General features: G+C 41.2%; 1 protein-coding gene across 3 annotated transcripts in view; it reads left to right on the top strand.

The window, feature by feature from the left end:
* The first annotated feature begins 706 nt into the window (after positions 1-706).
* LOC134573056 (oocyte zinc finger protein XlCOF6.1-like) overlaps positions 707-23625 on the top strand; it is a 31380-nt gene continuing 8461 nt past the window's right edge. The window contains exons 1-5 of one of the 3 annotated variants that reach the window (XM_063432476.1): positions 707-942; positions 1297-1481; positions 3846-3972; positions 4145-4246; positions 4294-4362. In XM_063432476.1, the coding sequence (XP_063288546.1) occupies positions 1458-1481; positions 3846-3972; positions 4145-4246; positions 4294-4362 (322 nt within the window). In that variant the 5' untranslated portion in view covers positions 707-942; positions 1297-1457. Of the gene's footprint in view, positions 1482-3845; positions 3973-4144; positions 4247-4293; positions 4363-23625 lie in introns of all 3 variants that reach the window. The other 2 variants (XM_063432466.1, XM_063432485.1) reach the window with 2 other exon arrangements.

Raw genomic sequence — 23625 nt, 5'->3', positions numbered from 1 at the left:
AACGGGGCCGTTTGAACTCACTGCTATACTAAGCTAAATGCACAAACTGCCGAACGGGACTTAGTCTCTGCAGCTGAAAACGGAGTGTAGGAGAAGGTAAGGATCAGCGTTGTTCGTTGAAATGTGTAGCTGATTTCAGTTTCATGAATTTGGCTACACATACCGCTGACCTCATTCGAATGAACAAATATGGCCGCCGCCACGTGTTCGTTTGTCGAATGGCGGGGACTTCGGCTGCATCCGAAGTGCCAATTTAAAGCTGCAGAACTGCTCCAATACAATTTAAAGGGGCAGCAAGAGTCTTTCAAAATCCAATCTACTAAAATAGTCTTTAACAGGCAATATCTTCCAGGGGCCATAGTCTTAGGGAAGGAGGCAGGCAAGCAGGCCTCTCCAGGACAAAGTGGCGAAGGGCACTTCGTCACAGTCCACCTTCTCCATCATGAGCCATTGGGGGACCTAATGCGCATTCACTCTAGGAAAGCACTCTAGGAAAGCATTGCCTCAGTTATTTCCTACAGGGTTTTCTGTGATACATAGAAAGCAAAGGGGTGTACAGCATCATCTTTTTTTTTTTTTTATGGATTCAAACTCTTCCTCTGGCTGCCTAGTAGACAGCCAGTAGAGACAGTCTTAGCAGTACAATATAGACATTGCTGTTTCTCTGTTTCTCTTTTACATTGTGGGACTAACGGTGACACGGACACTGCATCCAGACCATTTCAGTGAGATGATGTGGTTTGGGTGCCTATAGTGTTCCTTTAACTTTCTGTCTACTTGTTCTGTAAGTTGTGAGATATTGAGTATTTCTGTAGATATGCTTTAAAAAAGGCAGTGATTGTGCATCTTTTAAAACTCTGTTTGTATTGCAGGATAGTGTGTGTTGGACCCTCTTTGTACATATACCCATTGTGAATATCCGAATAGTGTGGGGCCTTCTTTGTATGTATACCCCCTGTGTATATCCTGTAGTGTGCATGTGGCCCTCTTACTTTACCCCCTGTGTATAATGTATAGAACATTGTGTTATCCGTTCGTTAGTAGTGATAACAATCCTCCATATTTCCCCATAGAAGTGTAATTAACCCCAAACTGTCCATAATAAGTGTTTTAATTCACAACTGACACTGATCGCAATAAACTAAATAAATAATGAATGCCACTGGTTCTTTGCAGTATAAGGTCGATGCGAGTTGTCAGAACATTAAAACAATCTCTTAATAAGAGCACAAAAACGTAAGATCCACACTCCTTTCATGATGGAAAATGTCTGACCAGTGTATTTTTCTCCAATAGGTTAATTCCTTTGATTCATGTCTCGCATACTTTGACCAAACAAGAGCACCAGTCTCTGCTAGCACTGTAGCCTAGTGTTTGGAGCAAGCGAGTCATCCAGTGATTCCTCGACAATAAACTAGAAGTCAGTGATTGAGAACATTTCGGATCAAGTATCAGAAATGGACTACCGGCTGATTGGACATGTAAGGGTCAAATTCACAAAATACACATCTATTGTCTTGTCCTATCCTCCTGCCTTACTGTTAGGAAGCATGCATTATGGACATGGTAGAGAGAGGGGAAGAAAATGTAATATATATCTATTGTATATCTACTGAAAATATAAATAAATTAAACCAAAGGCTGCACTCACCTGAAAATGCATATATTATAGGGTGCTGCTGGGACCAATATATACATATATATTCTCCATGGTTCCTGCACTCACATTTGAAGTATAAGTGCCACGGTGCTTTTCTCTCCCTCTGTCAGGATCTGTTCTTCATTTATTCCTGTCTGCTCTAGTTTTCTTTAAAACATAAGACAAAGTAGGGACTACTTGTCTTATGGAGGTTTCCTACACCTGACCATCTCTGACCAGCAGAAGAGCAAAGTGTGCTTCATTTCTGGTGGTCAGAGACATTTTCCCACAATTCTTAGCTTTCCTCCCTGTTTCCGCGATGCTTTCTATCACTTTTCCCGAACGTCCTGTCACTTAGACAGAACGCCGGCGAAGCTGCCGAATTGCGTCCTAACAGAATGAGAACTGTTTGTTCATTCATGTTAGGATGCATTTCGGGACTTTGTTCGTATTGGAATTTCATTTGAATGAACAACTCCAAACCTATTCGTGCCGTGGCTGCATGTTGCAGCCGCTTAGTAGATAACTCCCTAATTCCACCCCTAGTACTTCCCTCCCGCGCCCCCACCCGTGTGGGGGCTTTTAAACTGAGGGGGGGGGGGACCTAGAGCTCCAGCCCCCACCCCTAAGTGGGCCTTAATGGAGAATGAGGGGGGGAACCTATTGTCGTCCCCCCACCCTTGAGGAGAAGGTGGGGGCCATAAAAACAATGAGGAGGGAGACCTATTGAGGAGGGAGACCTGAGCGGTGGGTGGGGGCCCTAAAGGAGAATGTGGGGGAGGGACCTATTGTCTCCCACCCATGAGCAGCAGGTGGGGTCCATAAATAACAATAGGGGGGGACCTATTGTCCTCCCCCGGCCCCCACCCCTGAGCGGTGGGTGGGGGCCCTAAATGAAAATGTACACCCCCCCGCCACCCAAGGGGACTAGGGGTCCTCTAGCCCCTAATCACCCCCCACCCAAAACAAAAGTTAATTGTCTCCTACCTACCCCCCTCACCCTAAAAATAGTGATGTGAGAATAAAATAACTAAGGACCTGTAAAAAAAAAAAATAATAATAAACTTACCATTTGATTTCTTCTTCTTCTTTCTTTTTTTTTTTTTTAATAGAATCTTAATTTTTCAGCCCCAAGAAAGGCCAAATAAAAACCATAATACCCGTTGAACTTGTAAAAAAATAAAAAACCAGAGAGCAAAAAAACAATCAGACGAAAACTAAATAATCCATCTTCACCCATGGAGGGCACGGTGCAGACTGAGCTCCGCAGGACGAGGAAAGGCTTATAAAGCCTTCCCACGCCCTGCAATTTGACTCAGAGCACTCTGATTAGATGGCTTGAAATCCAACCAATCAGAGTGCTCTGGAGTTTTCTCACGCTGTGTAAAACGACTAGTCTCTGGTTGAACTCCAACTCCATCCAGCCAATCAGAGTGCTCAGTCAAACTATAGGGCGTGGGAAGGCTTTATAAGCCTTTCCCCGCCATGCGGAGCTTAGTCTGCGCTGTGCCTTCCATGGGTGCAGATGTATATTTTTTATTTTTTGGGGGCGTAGGGTTTTTTATTTTATTTTTTACAAGTTCGACAAGTATTATTGTTTTTATTTGGCCTTTTTTGGTGCTGAAAAAGAAAGCTTTAGAAAAAAGAAGACATCAAATGGTGTGTTTTTATTTTTTTATTTTTATACAGGTACTTAGTTATTTTATTACCCCGCTCATTATTTTTAGCGGGGTAATAAAATAACTAAGTTACTGGGGACTATTAATTTTTGTTTTGGGTGGGGACGGGGGAGACTAGGGGCTTGGGGACCCCTAGTCACCTTGGGGGGGGGGTACATTTTCATTTAGGGCCCCCACCCACTGCTCAGGGGTGGGGTTTGGGGGGGAAGGACAATAGGTCCTTGTTTTTATGGCCCCCATCCGGCGCTCAGGGGTTGGGGCCGGGGGTGGGGACAATAGGTTCCCCCCTTATTGCTATTTATGGCTCCCACCCTCTGCTCAGGGGTGGGGGCCGGGGGGAGAGGACAATAGGTCAGAAAAGAATAACCGATTTGGAATAACCGATTTGGAGAGAGGAAGAGGAGGGGAAACATCTAGAAAAAGGTAAATTTGGGGTGACAGTGCTGTTTAAGTCAATGCTATATAACTTGTAATAGGTATAATTCATGTTCTGTTGTAGATCTGTTACAATGACATTTTTTATTTAGGAACAATGCGAATTTGAGGAACTGGCTGTTTACTTCTCCGAGGAGGAGTGGATCTGTTTAACTAAGGAAAAGAAGGCGCTTTACATAGATGTGATGATGGAGAATTACCTGACCCTCAGGTTTCTGGGTAAGAACATTTCACTCTATTTCTCATAAGAACACATTCATATCTGGGACAAAAAGATATTTCTTCACATATGCTCCTAAACTCATAATAATAATATGATCATATTAAATGGGTAAAGTTTGAAAGATCTTAACAGCCTTAAAATGTAATCTCTTACATTAAACAAATACAGGAAGGATTCATATGACGCCTTTGATTATATCAGCGATTGAGCGAGGAGAAGAGCCGTATGTGAGAAATCCTCTGCAGGATAGTCTTTTGGACGCTGATTCAGGTTAGTAATAAAGATGTAGGTGGTGGTGTGCTCTTCTTTTTTTCCAGGCTTCTCCAGCTTCTTAACCTCTGCAGGGGAACTGATTTATTGGGAATCTCTCCATACAGCACAGTGTGGTTAGAGTTTTGCAATGTTTTGTTACTCATTATTCCTCAAATAGAATCTATTTTTTTCCCCCAGGTTAAAGGGAGAAACCATTGCATCCGCTGTAATTTGCAAATATGACTTTGTTCATTTTACCACTCCTTCTCTGTGACACCATAGAGGCATCATAAGTTTGCCCTGAACTGGGTTAAATCTCGTACAGATATCAAGTGACTGTGGGAGGTACAGTACACATTTTATGCAAGTATTCCAAACCCTAAGTCCCCCAAACACTTGTCCTAATTGTCTAACCTGAAGCTAAATCTGACTGTGTCGTTGCTAATCACACATAAACACTACCCCCAGCACTAACATTAGGGGGGTTTATTTAGTTTTCAAATGGGCAGCAGCACAGTCAGTATGCAATGATATTTGCTTCAGTGTAAATTAGAGCAACAGTATTACAAAATCCATTCATATCGATAGACCAGAGCCATCAATGGGGAACTAGAAATATCCCCAGCACCCTGTCTATCACTACTGTTTAGATTGGATGATCTGACTTTAATTAAAGGAACACTCCACTGCCCAAAACAAAACTTTCAAAAGTCAATATTCATAGATATACCCATGATGAAAACACTGCATGCATTTAATGATGCGTTTTCTTTCAAAGGCTTATGTTTAAAATCAGCTTGCAAATCGCTTGCTGCCACTTTTGAAAGCCCTTTGCTACTTCCCCAGCGCAGAACCTCTGTGGCTGCCCAATCACATACATTCCAAATCCGATGAGTGATTTTTGTTAAAGCACTGTTGAATAGATTGACAAAACAACATTGGTCAGATCCCAGAAACTCTTTGAATCATAACCACTACACTAAGCTGCACTGCTATACAACAGTACTATTATAAGTAAGTTATGAAAATGTATTTTACCTTTTTAGTTGTCTGATGCTGTCCATAGGTGCTGTCTGGTCCGCTGTCTGGATCTTCTGCTGATAGCCTTTGGTATGGCCTTAAAAAAAGGGGCAATACCAAGATCATCTGGGCCCATGATATGCGGTCAACACATTGACACCCCCCTTATTTTATTGAGCTTCCAGCAGTGAGAATGTTCTAAATGTAAAATAATATTGGTCCCATGTGCCTCCTGTATAGCACTTTAAATACTTTCTCATACTGCTAGGCAGTAAAGCGACAGCAGTGTGATAAGACATGGCTTACTTGTAAATCATGTCTGTCTTATTAAAAGTAAATTCTTTCCAGCCCCTAGACAGCAGTAGACTTGTTCTGCATGTATGCAGAATGTCCTGGTTTGCTGATAGTGCTGAGAAATTCTTAGTTTACGGCAAGTGCCTCTTTCTTTGATGTTTATCGCAATTTACAAGTCGGCTGATTACTCTCGACTAAATGGCCGCCCCAGCTGTATTGGATATGGTGCATACATTTCTTATTTAAAGCTTTGCTAAGATTGGTTAAAATAAATTACATTATCTCTGTAAAACATGTCCCAAATAACTATTGCTATATTCCCCAGGTAGACTTCTATAATTTGGGCCTCTTACAATTGTAGCAAGCTTTATCCAAGCTTGGGCTATTGCAAAGATCTTGGTCCCAACACATAGTATTCAATATATGTTCCTTTAGTGCTATCATATCTTTTTAACAGCACTCCAGTTTAGTCTAATCTGAAACTGTAAAATACTCAGACTAAATATACACAGAGGCTTTTTCTCCATTTTTTTTTCTTTCCCCCCCCTATCTTCTCTGACATCTTACATATAATCTGATCCCAGACTGCATGTGTCACATAACACTAGTAGGGGTGAACCAATTCTCCCTGTGTTGTTCACAAACTTCAGAAAGTTCACAAAGTGACGGAAGTCCAGCAGTAGCAGGATTTGTGCTTTTCTTTGGTCCATGTGTAAGTCACTATGGATTCCTCTCTATATATCTTTAATCCTTGAGTCTTTTTAAAATCCAGGAACATTGGGTTATTGTAGGTTTGTATTTTCATAATACATTCCTGCTTTTCAAGCTAACTGAATGATGCTGAGCAAATTATTATAGTTCAAAAGGGGTTGTAACTGCATCGGAGTGCAGTGCCTTATGTGTTAAGAAATTGATTATTTTGGTTGATAATACTGAAATATTGGTAATGCCACTGGATCCTTGTAACTAATGACTACAATAAGAGACTCAATCAAGGATATTTTTGCATGATCATTATATTAACTCATATATAAGTCATTCAGTGGTTCTGATCAATTACAGTACAGTTTGAATATCAAAGTCTATATTTAATAATCAAAATGTAGGCTTTGGCGATTTTATTCCATACATCGGGCACATAATGCCTCTTCAGGTTTAACAAATTTGCTGAAAAATGCTTTTTTGACTATTTGCTAGTGCTGTCAGCATGTGTGTATATGTGTGTATATGTGTGTATGTATGTGTGTATATGTGTGTGTGTGTGTGTGTGGTTTTTTTAGTAAGTCTATGGAGGTTGATATGACCTCCACATTAGTATAAATTTCCTTTATGCCCCCACTCGTGTGCCATGCTACTAAACAGTGATATCACATGTTACTTGGTTTTATTCACTGAAAGTTCAGTATTTCTCTCCCATAAACTACTTAGTAACTGTCAAGGTTTTACTTTACTAACCAGAGTTGAGTATTGAGAGAAAATCTTCAGTGTTATGAAGTCAGACTTCAAAGAAGACAGCCATGGCACACAGCTACAACAGAAAGAGGAGTAATCCGTTTCTCACATTTGATTTTATGTAAGCATTGGTTTCTTGAACTGGGTGTGATTTTAACATGTTAAGTTGGCATTTCAGAGTTATTTGTTTCCAATTTAGAGAACACAGGATTTTATGATGGACAACCGGTCATGAATGATCTTAACATGGAGTTGGCATTTTAGTCATTCTATTGATGAAATACTTTTCTTACAGTAAAAATTATATTATTAAATCATTATGATTATATTACTATTCAATTTAGAGTATACAGCATTAAAAGCTATGGAAAAAAGTCATAACAGAAAATATTTCAGAAATCCTTGTAGTCTAGTAATGAGGTGGAAAAGAGCTGAATTAGCAGGTAATTTTAGAAGAGATTATATACCACTATCCAACAAACTACATAGTGATATATGACAGTTCTTAATAGATTCATGAAAAGACAGTGGGGAGGGCGAATTAGAAAACCGGACATGAGAAATTATGGAGAATGAGGAAATAAGTGATAAAGGGCCTCAAACCTAAACAAAACATAAAATGGTATCATAGATCAGTTACAACCATCAAAAGCATATTTGAGCCATATGAATACTTCTCAAAGTATGTTCCAAATGAGATGTTTGACTTCATGGCAATGAATACCATAAATGCTCTGCAAAGTGGTACAGTGGGTTTCAAGAACACCTGCTCCAAAGAAATCAGATACTTGGTCTTCACTTGGCAATCAGAGTTAAGTTCCCCCGAGTTTGTATTTACTGGGATTCTGATATATCAATTGGGATTTTCAGAAACACTCAGCTGGACAGGTTGTTCCAATTACGCTCACATATGCACCTGGTCAGTAATTTGGAAAAAAAACAGTGATGTCTACCATAAGACCATATTTAAAAGAAGAAAAGCTACCACAACAAGAGGACATAGTCTTAAATTAGAGGGGCAAAAGTTTAAAAATAATATCAGGAAGTTTTACTTTACTGAGAGGGTAGTTCATGCATGGAATAGCCTTCCAGCTGAAGTGGTAGATGTTAAAACAGTAAAGGAGTTTAAGCATGCGTGGGATAGGCATAAGGCTATCCTAACTATAAGATAAGGCCAGGGACTAATAAAAGTATTTAGAAAACTGGGCAGACTAGAAGGACCGAATGGTTATCTGTCGTCACATTCTATGTTTCTATGTTGATGATCTTTGCCATTCCTATAGGAAAGCAGTGGAAGGCTGTTGTGCACGCAATGCAAAATACTGCACCAATCACCATCTCCTCAGAGAGAGATGCATTAAATTAAAACAATGCTAACCTTTTCTTTTTTTTTTTGTCCACATTGTTTTAAGCTCCACAGAGTTAACCCATCAGTATAATTTCTCGATGACAAAAGGATAAATTGTGCTGTGACTAAGCTCCAGTACTCCGACAGAGTACCTCCGCCAAGTCTGCTTCCTTGTAGCTATCACGGACCCTGGAGCACTTCAGACCTAGTCGCCGAGGCTTGATTGAAATCTCTGAGGGCCTTTTCCACCCTGGACCAGGCTACTGTGTATATAGCCCTGGACACAATTTCCATCAGCAGATTTCCCCACACACCAGACGACACTTGGTGAAGATTAAAACAGCAACTAACTTTAATAGACTTGGCACACATTTTAAGCCCTCAACAGCCTCATTTACATACAATATGGTGCATAGAGTACTATAGTACAAGGAAGGGTGGGGTCAGACAATAGCAAGGGCTGATAGGAGATTGAGGAGGGACAGGGCAGCTAGTTTAAACTGGTCTGGCAGTGACAACTATCTGCTGGAGAAACAATAGGACAGGAAAAAGGGGTGGGGGAATGTCCCATACGAGCCATACATTAAGCATACCCTGTACCAATAATGGGCACAGGGTGACCCAAAAAACAAAAGGAATATGGGGACCCAAACATTGTGTGTCTTCCATCCTCAATGATGGTGACTACCGTCACATGTGCCTATATAACTTTTTTTAATATAAAATTCAGGAGGCAGAAAATACTCTTACTCCAATGCATAGAATAGATACTAAGACATCCCACTGTGAAGTGACCATTCCAAAAGTATAACAAACAAACGAGAGAGGCTTGGGATGGTGAATAATTTCCTTCATGTGAAGCAGTCGCGGGAGTAATGATGCCATCGCTAAGATGTCAAGCATGTGTTTTCTAGATTACGAACTCTAGACAGGCCCTTCAGTGTAGAATGCTAGTAATCATTATTTAGGCAGTATGGCAGCCCAGGAAAGAGAATGATCTCCATGATGTCATATCATTTGCCAAAGTAGACAACCCGTGGTATTTGAAAATGGATCTGTCCAGTCTTTTTTAGTAGAAAATTGGATAGATTGCCTAGTGATCCCAGACCCCTACCTAGATGAAAAAAGGGAGAGGTATTCTGGGACAAATAGACAAAGCTGTGGTCAGGAGGTGGTGCCAGTCCACCTAAGGGCTTGGACCTGGGTACATGTATGAATAGAAAATATTTTTTACTGGCAGAAATTAAATATATTGGACAACTTGGAGGTCTGTACCTACAAAGTCCTTCAGTAATGCGATGCATATATATTGGGAGGAGAGATGGGTAGCTAAAAAAGGAGAGACATCTCCCTGATTTCTTATATATTGGTGCTCCTGCAAAGTGATCTCCTGACAACTGTCTTTATTAGATCCTTATTAATAGCAAGATATCACCAACTAAGACTCGCCCGTTGTGGGCTAACAAAAAAAATTCCCATAGATACACTTGGACAGTAAAAATGAAGGAGGGGGTTTGTAGCTACAATGTTGCAGTCAATTGTGCAAGTAAGGTAAACCCCTTTGTGTGAGTTATATTCAGAGGGAGGTATACTTTAAAGGACTGCCAAAAAACTCCTCTGATATCTTTGTAAAAAAGAAAAGCTATGCGCTAGTCCCTAGTATCCTCCAAACACCTTCGAGGGTGTTCTAATCTACAACTCACTCTACAAAAGTAAAAAGTACTGCCTAGTGTGCCATCGCATAAACTGTTGGAACGGCACTGTATTAAGTGAAAAAAATAATTAACTTACAAGGGTCTAAATACCCATAGTGAAAAGGTATCCCTTAAGTGAACAAACAAGTGGTGAAAAAATGGGTGATGAGCTAACGCCCGACGCGCGTTTCGGTGTATAACAACACCTTCGTCAGGGGCTAAGATGTCTCGCAAAAAAGCCGGGACTTTTAAACCCCCTGTGACCAATCAAATACGAGGTCCCTCCTGCGTCATTGGGTCACATGTCCGGGATGTCCTAGCGTCATTGATGACGTATCGCCCCATGTGACTTTGCCGTAGGCGGGGCGAATTACGTCAACAATGATGCATCGCCCCACGTGGCTATCCGTGGGTGAAGGGGGGGGGGGGGAAGGGAAAGGCCAGATGGTTGGACGGACGTCATTTGATTGACGGGTCAGACTTGGGTATTCGCCAATCACGGGCTAAAAGACGTCTATGCGGATGATACTAAGATATGTAACAGGGTTGATGTTCCAGGAGGGATAAGCCAAATGGCAAATGATTTAGGTAAACTAGAAAAATGGTCAGACTTGTGGCAACTGACATTTAATGTGGATAAGTGCAAGATAATGCATCTTGGACGTAAAAACCCAAGGGCAGAGTACAGAATATTTGATAGAGTCCTAACCTCAACATCTGAGGAAAGGGATTTAGGGGTGATTATTTCTGAGGACTTAAAGGTAGGCAGACAATGTAATAGAGCAGCAGGAAATGCTAGCAGAATGCTTGGTTGTATAGGGAGAGGTATTAGCAGTAGAAAGAGGGAAGTGCTCATGCCATTGTACAGAACACTGGTGAGACCTCACTTGGAGTACTGTACACAGTACTGGAGACCATATCTTCAGAAGGATATTGATACCTTAGAGAGAGTTCAAAGAAGGGCTACTAAACTTGTTCATGGATTGCAGGATAAAACTTACCAGGAAAGGTTAAAGGATCTTAACATGTACAGCTTGGAGGAAAGACGAGACAGGGGGGATATGATAGAAACATTTAAATACATAAAGGGAATCAACACAGTAAAGGAGGAGACTATATTTAAAAGAAGAAAAACTACCACAACCAGAGGACATAGTCTAAAATTAGAAGGACAAAGGTTTAAAAATAATATCAGGAAGTATTACTTTAGTGAGAGGGTAGTGGATGCATGGAATAGCCTTCCAGCTGAAGTGGTAGAGGTTAACACAGTAAAGGAGTTTAAGCATGCGTGGGATAGGCATAAGGCTATCCTAACTATAAGATAATGCCAGGGACTAATGAAAGTATTTAGAAAACTGGGCAGACTAGATGGGCCGAATGGTTCTTATCTGCCGTCACATTCTATGTTTCTATGGATAAAGGAGGAAGTCATAATGTCCAAATACTGCTGTTCCTGGGGAATCTTGATTCATCAAATGTCTATTGGAATTGCATAGTCCAGATAGAAGTATAGGTAACTTGTGTGTGTATAAATAAAATATTTTATTATATCATTGTTTGTAAAGTGTACCATTTTTTCTTCTTCATTAATGGCTACAAAATAAAGACAGATGATGAAAAGGTATGGAACAAGGAAGTATGACCCTGTGATTAGTCAACATATGCTGTCCTACTAAAGGGATGCATTGACTGTATGAAGATTAGTGAGGGTCATATTGGGTATTTGACAGTGTTAATAATGAATAAATAATATTCAATGATACTGTTACATCAGTTAGCTTTGAAGAGATTGGTACAGGGTTTAAATGATATAAGGTGTATAAGTGGCTAGATAAATTATTTTACAGTGAATTATTTACAGTGCTGGTTAAAAGTTACAAGTTGTCATCCTTTTATATGAAGAGATTAAGTAATGAAGGGACTATAAGTGAACCCTTCGTTCAATCCATTAGGGGACAGAGTTTTCAGCCGATAAATCCAGTAGCATTCCCTTTTCCTGATATGTTGGTCCCAGTTTCCCTTCCTTTGGTCCTGTCTAATGAGTTCTATGGCCTGAAATTTCAATACTGTGGGGTCTCCACTGTGCATGTTTTTTACATGTCTGGAGATTGGAGTTTCTATATGTCTTGTGGTTTTTACAGAGTTGATATGCTCAAGGATTCTTCTTCTGAAGGGACGGAAGGTTTTTCCCACGTAAGACATATGGCATTGACAAGTAATCAGATAGACCAAGCCTTTTGAGCTGCAATTAAAGAAGGAACGTGTGTCAAACTGCTGATTTTTGGTACTGTCGGTAAAGGTTTTTGAATCTTTCTTGATACATTTACATGCCTTGCACCTACCACATTTGTAGGTGCCTTTCAGATGGTTTTTTTATTAACCAATGTGTCGGTGCTGGGGTCCTCTGGAAGTGACTGTGTACTAAGGAGTCTTTGAGGTTCTTTCCTCTTCTTGCTATTAGGTATACCTGTGATGGGATGATATCCCTCAACTGTTCGTCCTGTTTTAGCAGTGGCCAGAATCTATGCATAATTGATCTCACACAGTTCCATCCAGCGTCGTAAGTGGCTATGCAGCTGAGTTGCTTGTTGTCTTGTTCCATTAGTTTTTTATTTGGAACTGAGTCCTCTCTTATTAAGCTCTCTCTGTCTACTAGTAGGGCACAATGATAGGCCCTTTTGAGACATTTGTTGGGATACCCCTTTGTTCTGAACATAGTCCTTAGATCCCTGGCCTTAATTTTGAAATAATCAATATCTGTACAGTTACGTCTAAGGCGTAGATATTGGCCAATGGGAATCCCCTTTTTCTGGGGGACTGGGTGGTGACTCTTCCAGTTTAGTAGGCTATTTGTAGCCGTACTCTTCCTAAACAGGTTGCTTTTGATTGTCCCATTCGGGTTAGGAATTAGGGTAAGGTCTAGGAATGTCAGATTGGGGGTTCCAACCTTTTTTGGTGAATCTGAGGTTGAGGTCATTCGTGTTCAATGAGTCCACAAAATCTGAAAACTGTTCTGATGTACCTGTCCATATGATAACAATGTCATCTATATACCTCTTTCAGTAGTGGATGCATTGGACTAGATGGTTTTGTGGATCCGCAAACACTAATTTCTCCTCCCACCATCCCAGGTGCAGGTTGGCATATGAGGGCGCACAAGACGTCCCCATAGCCGTTCCCTGCACCTGGTGGTAGTATACACCATCGAACAAGAAGAAGTTGTGTGTCAGAACAAACTTGAGTAGTTGTACTGAAAAGTCGCTGTGTTCAGATAGATGTGGGCCTCTTTTCCGTAAGAAGTAGCTTATATGTTCTAGGCCTGAGGAGTGAGGGATGGAGCTATACAGGGACTCTACATCCAAACTACATCCAAACTACATAGTGTAGAATGTGGCGCCATCTGTATTCTGGTTAGTTCTGCTAGAGTTTGTTTGGTATCTCTCAGGTATGATGGAAGTTGGGTAACCAATGGTTTAAAATTTGGTCAAGGTATATGCTTGCATTTTGGGTTAAGTTGTTATTACCGGAGACTATTGGTCTACCTGTTAGAGTACTGTATTGTTTATGTATCTTAGGGAGGCTGTAGAAGGTGGAAATACGTGGACTTTCACCTAGAATGAACTTGTATTCATTTTTGGTAATTAGTTTTTGATTGAGTCCTTTTTCTAGAATTACTTTTAGTTCATCCTGAAACTTTCTAGTTGGGTCTTGTTGTATTATTTTGTAAGTGTTTACGTCAGTCAATATTTTCTTTGTCATATTGACTTAATTGGTAGTGTCCATGATCACTGCATTACCCCCCTTATCAGACGGTTTGATCGTGATTTCCTTATTGTCTCTTAGGGAGTTCAATGAGCCAGCTTCTGCTGTAGTGAGATTTGAGTTTGAAGTCTAGGTCAGATGTTTTATTTTTTTCAATCTCATTGCATACTAGCTCAACAAAGGTCTCAATATATTTAGAGTCTCCAAGTTTGGGGCAGTAACGGCTCTTTTCTTTAGGTTAGTTAAGGGATGTGGTGCTAGTTCTCCACAATCGTTTTCCTCTAAAAGTTCAACTAGTAGCATAGTCATTTTGTAGTCCTTAGGATCTAGGCCTAACGTTTTAGCTTTTTTATCTTCAATGAGGAGAAAGTTTTTGTGTGACAGAAGTTTGCGGGCAAATAGGTGAATATCTTTCACCCACGTGAATTTGTCAAGGTGTGGGGTAGGTATGAATGAAAACCCCTTGATAACCCCTTGTTTAGTAGGTCCAATTCCGGCTGTGTTAACTTATGTTTAGATAAGTTAATCACTTAATTTCTGTTTAAAACTGACTCTTTCGGTTGTACTGTCTCCTGGGTCTTGGTCTTAGTTGGGGGCGACCTTCCCCCTGTTTTTCTAAAAAAAGTGACCCCTTTTTTAAGGATTCCCCCACTCTGTTCTTCTCCAGTGGAGGTTTGAGAATCAGGATCTGATTCGCTAGTTTCGTACTCAGAGGTTGAGAATTGGTCCCTATTTATTCTTCTTCTCCTTTGAGATCTCCTGTATATATTGCCTGTTTTGAAATCTTTTGTGTCCCTTAGGAATTTGTGATGTTTTCGTTGTTTAATAATCGATTGGAATTTTTCCAAGTTATTCATTAATCATTATTTAGGCAGTATGGCAGCCCAGGAAAGAGAATGATCTCCATGATGTCATATCATTTGCCAAAGTAGACAACCCGTGGTATTTGAAAATGGATCTGTCCAGTCTTTTTTAGTAGACCATCACAAAGCCTGGCCAAATTTAGTGTTCATATTTTTGTTTGTGTTTTCACACAAGCACTGCAATTTTACTGTTTTATATCATCATCCTTATGTCTTACTGCTATAAAACACTCCTATGTGTGTTCAGCAATATCGCAACAACACCCCCAGGTACAGATTTGATGTTTTTTTTGGAAATTACAGTGGAAAGTATGGGTCCTGCCCATTTCAGTCTTGTTGACGATGTTGAATTGAAGCACTATGGCAGCAATTTGCTAAAGTAGACAACCAAGGGTAATCGAAAATGGGTATTTTCAGTTGTTTGATGTAGCCAGTTTATCTCAAATGTTGTCCACATTAAGTGTTTATACTTTCATTTGTGGGGCTTTTTTTTCCCCAACCACATATTAAGTTTTCACAGTAAATTTCATAACCCTGATATGTGCAATAACGCCCCAATATTTTTAAATTATCATCGTCTCACAAATACAACAGTGCCCCATGTACAGTTTTTCCAGTTTTTTTGCAAAGTGATTAGATCACCTGATGCCCTTTTCAAACTTTGAATGTGACAGATTGGATTTCTGGGTCTAATGTCTCTTTGAGGCAGTATGCCACCTAAGAATGAAAATTAGCCCCATTATGGCAAGACATTTTAAAAAGTAGGTAACCCAGGGTATTGTAAATGTAGTATTTTTTTTTTTTCGTGTAGTCACTTAATAATAGCTATAATTAACAGAAATAGGAGCAAGCCAAGTTCAGAGGATTCAGAATTCAGAGTACTTGGTATAACAAGCCAATACAGGCTTACAGTCAGTACACGCAGCTAACCGAGTAATCAGGACAAGCTTAGGTCGGGAATCTAGAATAACCAAACAAAATCTCATACAGAGTCATTCAACTCAATAGTTTAGCTCTGTATGTAAGCGTCTGAAACCATTTATTATACAACTGCCAGGTAGAGATGTGAATGAAGTGCAGTAATTGCTAGAGTCCTTTCTAACTCCTTCCTTCCTGCCATGTATTGGCAGTGCAGGAAGAATGCCTTAACTACTACTGAATAGGTAGTCTCTAAGATGAAAAAAATAGCTGGGGGTAGATTTTTAGCATCCATGCCAACAACACTCGATACTGCGCCCAATTTTCAGCTAATTCAGATGAATTACATGGTCAAATAGCTCAAGACTCTATTTAGTCGACCCACAATTTGCATCCAATATCCCCAACTCCGACCCCATGCCATTCCTTTATTCTCAGGCTCACAAAAGCAGCGTCGTAGCTCTGGGGCCTTCCTCAGCTGCAGAGGAGACATGTGTCCTGCTAGATAAGCACACTGTGGAGGGAAATAATTGCTGCTTGCAGTCCCGGTTAGCACTATAATACCGGCTACAGGAATGGGTCGCTAAAAGCCACACACAAGTACCAAGGCTGACAACCAAGGTATTGGTACACTTTTTCAATGCCATTCATTTGTCAAAATAGCAGATATGGAGGTGCGCAAGGCATACTCTGCTGAGGATCCTCGGAGATGTCCCTATGCCCGCTCCACCAGAAATAGCAGTTCTACCTGGGAAAACAGCAGCGACTACACCTGCCACAAAGCAGTATATTGAAACTTACTAACAGATATACAGAAATTATTTCAGATAGATCTTGCTTTAATAAAAGCAGATTTGTAGAAAGTGACGAACTGGCTAAAGGCCACATAGGAAGATATCCTCGATCTCCATCAGGGTACGTCCTCTGTCAAGCAAGTTATACAACAATCACAATCTACAGATAAACCATTTGTATATACAGTAGACATGATGGAGGAACATAAAACTTAGAAGCATTCCAGGTGACATCACTATGAAAGCACTCCCACACTATGTGAGTTGCCTTTTGGCATTTATCCTTCCCCCCCGAAATTGATCATAAGATTTAATTCTGGATAAGGGTATACCATATTCACAAGATCCCAAATCAACCTACAGCAGCTATTAAAGATGTCATACTCCAGAGTCAAATTGATGGACTGTTCCATGGTCTATGTCAGTGTCAAAAGATGGGACTGTTTGTAAAATCGCATCTCTAGAGGAAGATCCAGCCCTTCTCATGGCCTGGGACTGTCTGTGTCAACTACTGGGCCCAGAGGCCTTGCCAATACACATTCATGGGACATGCCTAAAGTAGTATCGTTTGTTCCACATTTGGAAGATGGCTCAAGTTCTGCAATCTGATCTGTGCACAATGCATCTTGTTTTTTCTTTTATATAACGTTTATGTTGTATATTTTTAGATAATTTTTTTAATAGTAACTATGCTAGGGGATGTTCTCCAAATTGATAAAACGTCCTATGGTGTCGCCACTATAGGCTTATATCGATGCTAAATGTATATACTCTTGCAGTTATCTGTGTTCCGTAGCGTACTGAATGCGCAGTAGGAACACAGAATGTTGGTGCACAATTTGATATTTTAGAAGCCTATGGGACCTGTTTGTTCAGAATCACCATCTCATCAGCACCCAATCCCCCAACCATATGGTCTGATATCTAGTTAGAGGTTTATACTTTCTTTAACTTTTAAAGGCTTCTTTACTTTTGGTCTTTTAAATTATACTTAATTTATTATATACTTAATTTATTATATACATATTATATATATGTAACGTCATACAAAGTGTATTTTAATATTAATATAAGTATATATATTAATATTAAAATACACTTAGAATGACGTTACATATATATAATATGTATATATATATAATAGATGTACATATATATATTATATATAAATACGTATAATTAAAATAATAAATAAATAAAATAATAAAATATTGAAACAAAATTTTATATAAATTATATATGCATATGTAATTTCATTCTAACTGTATTTTGTTATTAATATATATATATATCGGTAACAAAATACACTTAGAATGACATTCTATATATATCTATATATATATATATATATATATATAAAATACAAATAACCGCAAATATATATATATATAGATAAATACATATAATTACATAAAAGATTACATTAGTATACACGTAGAATTTAAATACCTATAAATGCATATATATTAAAATTCTACATGTATATTTAAATAATCTTTTAACGTAATTATTTGATTTGATTAATTAAAATTTGATTGACATACCTGACATGGGGGCGGAACTGGGCGGGTAATTCAAATGCAAAAAAATGGTACCGCTTTTGGTACAAAATTCCTGACATAATCATACCGCCAGGGAGGTTAAAGTTTATCCAAAAATATGAAATCTTCTGGAAAGCTTATCCAAAAATATTAAACTGAGGCCTTAGTCTGATAGGTGGCTTGGATTAACTAATTGTATATTGATAACAATACTATTATTATTATTGGTATTTATATAACGCCAACTAATTCCGCAGCGCTTTACATTATGAAAGGGGGGAAATTAACAATAAATGAGACAATTACACAGTGACACAGGAACAATATCTAAATATAGTATTAATACATAGATAAAAACCCATCAGGGAGAAGGTGTCCAGTTACTCTGGGGAAGGGGAGGGGGGGGGGGGGAATTAATGAACTAAAGAATAGAGAGAAGAAACAAAAGGGTGAACCATTTAGTAGGTGAACTCTTCTGAAATTCGAGTAACCCAGATAAAACGTAACTTTTAATTAATATAGTTTAAAAAATTTATGTTATAAAAAATAAAGAATAAGCAGAGTAAATATAGCTTCTGCTTAGATGGGAGTAAATAAAACTCCTAAATCACATAAGGAAAAAATAAATAAAGTAATAAAGAAATATAACCCTATTATTTGGATAACATAAAGAAATAACAGAAATAAATGATAAGAATTCAATAATATCACTCTGTGAGTCAGTGGTACTTAGAAGTAAGAGGAGATACTGCAAAAAGTAGATACAGAATAACAGTAAATGTAACTGCTAGCAAAAGAAACAAAAGTTGCCAGTCTAATAAAAAAAGAGGATGGAAAAAGATAAATGCGGTTTTGAATACTAGCAGAACGGCAAACCCTGCAAAAGATTGTATATATAGGCAGGAGAGAACGCTAAAAGTGGAGAGACTAGCTTCCCTCCTCTGCTGTGCCTTTAAGGGCACCCTTTAAAAAAATACTAATAACCACCTCCCCTCCTCTTAGTCGAGTAAATGCAGGATGTTTAGAAATCACAGAATGAAAACTGGAATAAAGAATAGAAGAAAAAGTACAAAATAAATAAAATAATAAATCTTGTCTGGGTGGTATAGTCTGAATATATTAAAGCATGTCATCCCTCATCATAGAAGCCACACCATACAAATAACGTCCCAACACGCGTTTCGCCGTTAAGGCTCTTCTAGGGGATTAATACATTACCCACTAAAGCCTTAATTTCATATTTTTGGGTAAGATATTGAAATTATATAATATTTTTGGATATACTTTTAAACACACTTCTAAATATTAAAATACAAAAAAAAAATATTAAAGGTTAAACAGACCCTCCTGCTGTGGCCAGTAAAAACAAACCAACATATTGACAGAGTTGCAGCACTATTTTCATTTTTAAACCAACAAGCAAACAAATATCAAAAAACAAAATTGTAACGGACCGTTTCAGCATGAAAGGGGAAAAATCCGTTTAGGCGATAATCCCCTTTTCTGGATACAGGCACAGCTACTGCAGAACACCACACTCCCGATCTGGATACGAAATAACACTCCGAACTGGAACAGCTGAACAAGAAAAGCATACAATCGGCTTACACTCTTGGCAGTCAGCTTACAATCCAATCCCCCCCAAGAACGAGACGACACTTCATTTTGAGGGTTAAGCAGGAACTCAAGACTGGGACACCCAGTCTGGCTTTTATTACCAACAAGTACATACAGGACACTCCCAGGGGGAGGATGAAATTAACCAATCACATGGATGTACCTCCCACACATTTCCTCCCCTTAGATTAACACTTAACACAATTATACTGTACACCTTTTTCCCCAATTCCTGGATGTACCCCAAATACATATGCTACACCTCCAAAACAGGTATCCCCTGATAGCCCTTATTCAGGGGGACAACATATGCAAGAATCAGCCCATTCGGATAAATGGTTCAGGAGTTATGGGACTTTAAAGTATTGACCGACCGCCTGGGTAAAGTATCCGAAATCAGTTCCATGCATTTTGGCCCTGCGGTCGGTCACAAACAAGGGAATGAAAACAGACGAATTGCCTGTGTTATAGAGCCTGGAGAGGGTTTGAATGAATTCCCTTGTTTGTGGGGTTCTTTCTACCGAACGGGGGGTCATTCGGTAGTTTCCATACGAATTTCTGGAAGTATGGAGGTCTCAGCGGTGTTTGCCTAGTCAAGTGTCCGATTTCAGTTCCAGACACTCGACGGCAAAACACCGCTGTTCGGTAGTTAAAGATGGCCGCCGCCACGTGTTTGTTTCCCGAATGGCGGCCACCCAGAGGACAAAGACCACACTGCACTGATTGCCAATTACCCGTTTGCAACATTGTTGCAAACGGTAATTGGAGGCACACTTAGTCCTGGGTGGTCTGGTTGTTCGGTAGTTTCCTCAATACAAGGAATGGAGGGATTCTACCGAACAATCAGATGAAGGCTGCATATATATATAACCCAGGTTAACTGCATACATAAATACATATACAATATACAGGCAGTACAATAGGATAGGCTTCACAGTCTTAAAGGGACAGTAGTCCCAAAATGTCCATTGCTGATTTTAAAGGGCCAGTAGCAGCAATATAAATTAGTACATGCCCAAATATAGTCTTTAGAGTGCAATATGTCCAGGGGCCATAGTCAGCGGGCAGGAGGCTAGCAGCCAGGCTTCTCCAGCCCACAGTGGCGAAGTTGGTTTCGCCACAATTCTCCCCTTTACCAATTAGACTAACAGGGTATCTGACCTCCTGCCGGTCAGTGCCCTGGTTAGTCCAGCAACCCACCCACAGAACAGAAGTAGTAGAGCAGCCCACCCATAATAAACAGTTACCACACCTGGGTGAGGGAGAATTTTGTCCAAGTTCAGGTGCCTCCCCACGGCTGGGTGAGAGACTGATAGGCTGCCTTGGTGGGTTGCTGAGGGGGCAGAGACCAGCGGTACTCTGTCCTGTTGCCAGCACTACCACGGGAGTAGTCTGGTGGGAGCCTGGCTGCTGGAGACCGACTGTCTCCCCTTTAGATATATCGCTCTGTGGCTGGGGGACAGGACCGACCGTCCCTATCCCTTGTGCTGTAAGTGCAGAGACTACGGTCCCATCTGCACAGATGTGGGGCTTAACATCTCCCCTTGGTGGGTTAGGCTGCCGCTGGAGAGAGGGTGTAACAAGCTCCTCTCTCTGGACGGTAAACTGCCGCTGGGGAGGGGGGTTAGCAGGCTCCTCTCCCTGCCACTCTCTCTGCTGGTGGAAAGGGGGACCAGCTGTCTCCCCTTTCATTCTCTTGTCCGGCTGCTGGGGTGCGAGACTGACTGTCTCTGCTCCCTGCAGGACACACTGCCGCTGGGGAGGATGGACGACACCATCAGCTCCCTGGGGCACACACTGCCGCTGGGGAGGGAGGACGCTGCTCTCCTCTCCCTTCGCTTCACACTGCCGTCTTGGCATCTCACTTTGCTGCTGGGGGGCAGGAACAACAACCTCTGCCCCCTGTAACTCAGCCTGCCGCTGGGGAGGAAGGACTGCACCTTCGGCTCCCTTGGACACACACGGCTGCTGGGGAGGATGGACGACACCATCAGCTCCCTGGGGCACACATTGCCGCTGGGGAGGGAGGACGCTGCTCTCCTCTCCCTTCCCTTCACACTGCCTTCTTGGCATATCACTTTGCTGCTGGGGGGCAGGAACAACAACCTCTGCCCCCTGTAACTCAGCCTGCCGCTGGGGAGGAAGGACTGCACCTTCGGCTCCTTTGGACACACACGGCTGCTGGGGAGGATGGACGACACCATCAGCTCCCTGGGGCACACATTGCCGCTGGGGAGGGAGGACGCTGCTCTCCTCTCCCTTCACTTCACACTGCCTTCTTGGCATCTCACTTTGCTGCTGGGGGGCAGGAACAACAACCTCTGCCCCCTGTAACTCAGCCTGCCGCTGGGGAGGAAGGACTGCACCTTCGGCTCCCTTGGACACACACGGCTGCTGGGGAGGATGGACGACACCATCAGCTCCCTGGGCCACACATTGCCGCTGGGGAGGGAGGTCTGCAAACCCCCTGGCCCGCTCTGATTCCCACGGCAAGTACTCTCGCACTGCTTGCTTCACACGCTGCACTCTATATTCTGAGGGGTTGGGTCCGCATAAAGCCAGTATCTTGGTGACCTCTCTGTCATACGCCTCTTGAGTGTAGCTGGGTGCCATGCTTGCTCTGCTGCAGTTGGTTCCTTGTAGATAGGGGCGCTGTACGGGTACTGGCGTTGCCCTCACTTTGTAATCCAGGAATGGTGTTGTCTGTAGCTGTCCCTCTGGTTGTAGGAACGATCCCACCGCTTGCCACCAATTGTAACGGACCGTTTCAGCATGAAAGGGGAAAAATCCGTTTAGGCGATAATCCCCTTTTCTGGATACAGGCACAGCTACTGCAGAACACCACACTCCCGATCTGGATACGAAATAACACTCCGAACTGGAACAGCTGAACAAGAAAAGCATACAATCGGCTTACACTCTTGGCAGTCAGCTTACAATCCAATCCCCCCCAAGAACGAGACGACACTTCATTTTGAGGGTTAAGCAGGAACTCAAGACTGGGACACCCAGTCTGGCTTTTATTACCAACAAGTACATACAGGACACTCCCAGGGGGAGGATGAAATTAACCAATCACATGGATGTACCTCCCACACATTTCCTCCCCTTAGATTAACACTTAACACAATTATACTGTACACCTTTTTCCCCAATTCCTGGATGTACCCCAAATACATATGCTACACCTCCAAGACAGGTATCCCCTGATAGCCCTTATTCAGGGGGACAACATATGCAAGAATCAGCCCATTCGGATAAATGGTTCAGGAGTTATGGGACTTTAAAGTATTGACCGACCGCCTGGGTAAAGTATCCGAAATCAGTTCCATGCATTTTGGCCCTGCGGTCGGTCACAAACAAGGGAATGAAAACAGACGAATTGCCTGTGTTATAGAGCCTGGAGAGGGTTTGAATGAATTCCCTTGTTTGTGGGGTTCTTTCTACCGAACGGGGGGTCATTCGGTAGTTTCCATACGAATTTCTGGAAGTATGGAGGTCTCAGCGGTGTTTGCCTAGTCAAGTGTCCGATTTCAGTTCCAGACACTCGACGGCAAAACACCGCTGTTCGGTAGTTAAAGATGGCCGCCGCCACGTGTTTGTTTCCCGAATGGCGGCCACCCAGAGGACAAAGACCACACTGCACTGATTGCCAATTACCCGTTTGCAACATTGTTGCAAACGGTAATTGGAGGCACACTTAGTCCTGGGTGGTCTGGTTGTTCGGTAGTTTCCTCAATACAAGGAATGGAGGGATTCTACCGAACAATCAGATGAAGGCTGCATATATATATAACCCAGGTTAACTGCATACATAAATACATATACAATATACAGGCAGTACAATAGGATAGGCTTCACAGTCTTAAAGGGACAGTAGTCCCAAAATGTCCATTGCTGATTTTAAAGGGCCAGTAGCAGCAATATAAATTAGTACATGCCCAAATATAGTCTTTAGAGTGCAATATGTCCAGGGGCCATAGTCAGCGGGCAGGAGGCTAGCAGCCAGGCTTCTCCAGCCCACAGTGGCGAAGTTGGTTTCGCCACAAAAATAAAGCAAGAAAAACTTTAAATATGTAATAACCATTTTTAAC

Source organism: Pelobates fuscus, chromosome 1 (assembly GCF_036172605.1).
Source record: "Pelobates fuscus isolate aPelFus1 chromosome 1, aPelFus1.pri, whole genome shotgun sequence".
NCBI lineage: Eukaryota > Metazoa > Chordata > Amphibia > Anura > Pelobatidae > Pelobates > Pelobates fuscus.
The sequence above is the reverse complement of the archived record's forward strand: the minus strand, read 5'-3'. Positions and strand labels throughout refer to the sequence as shown.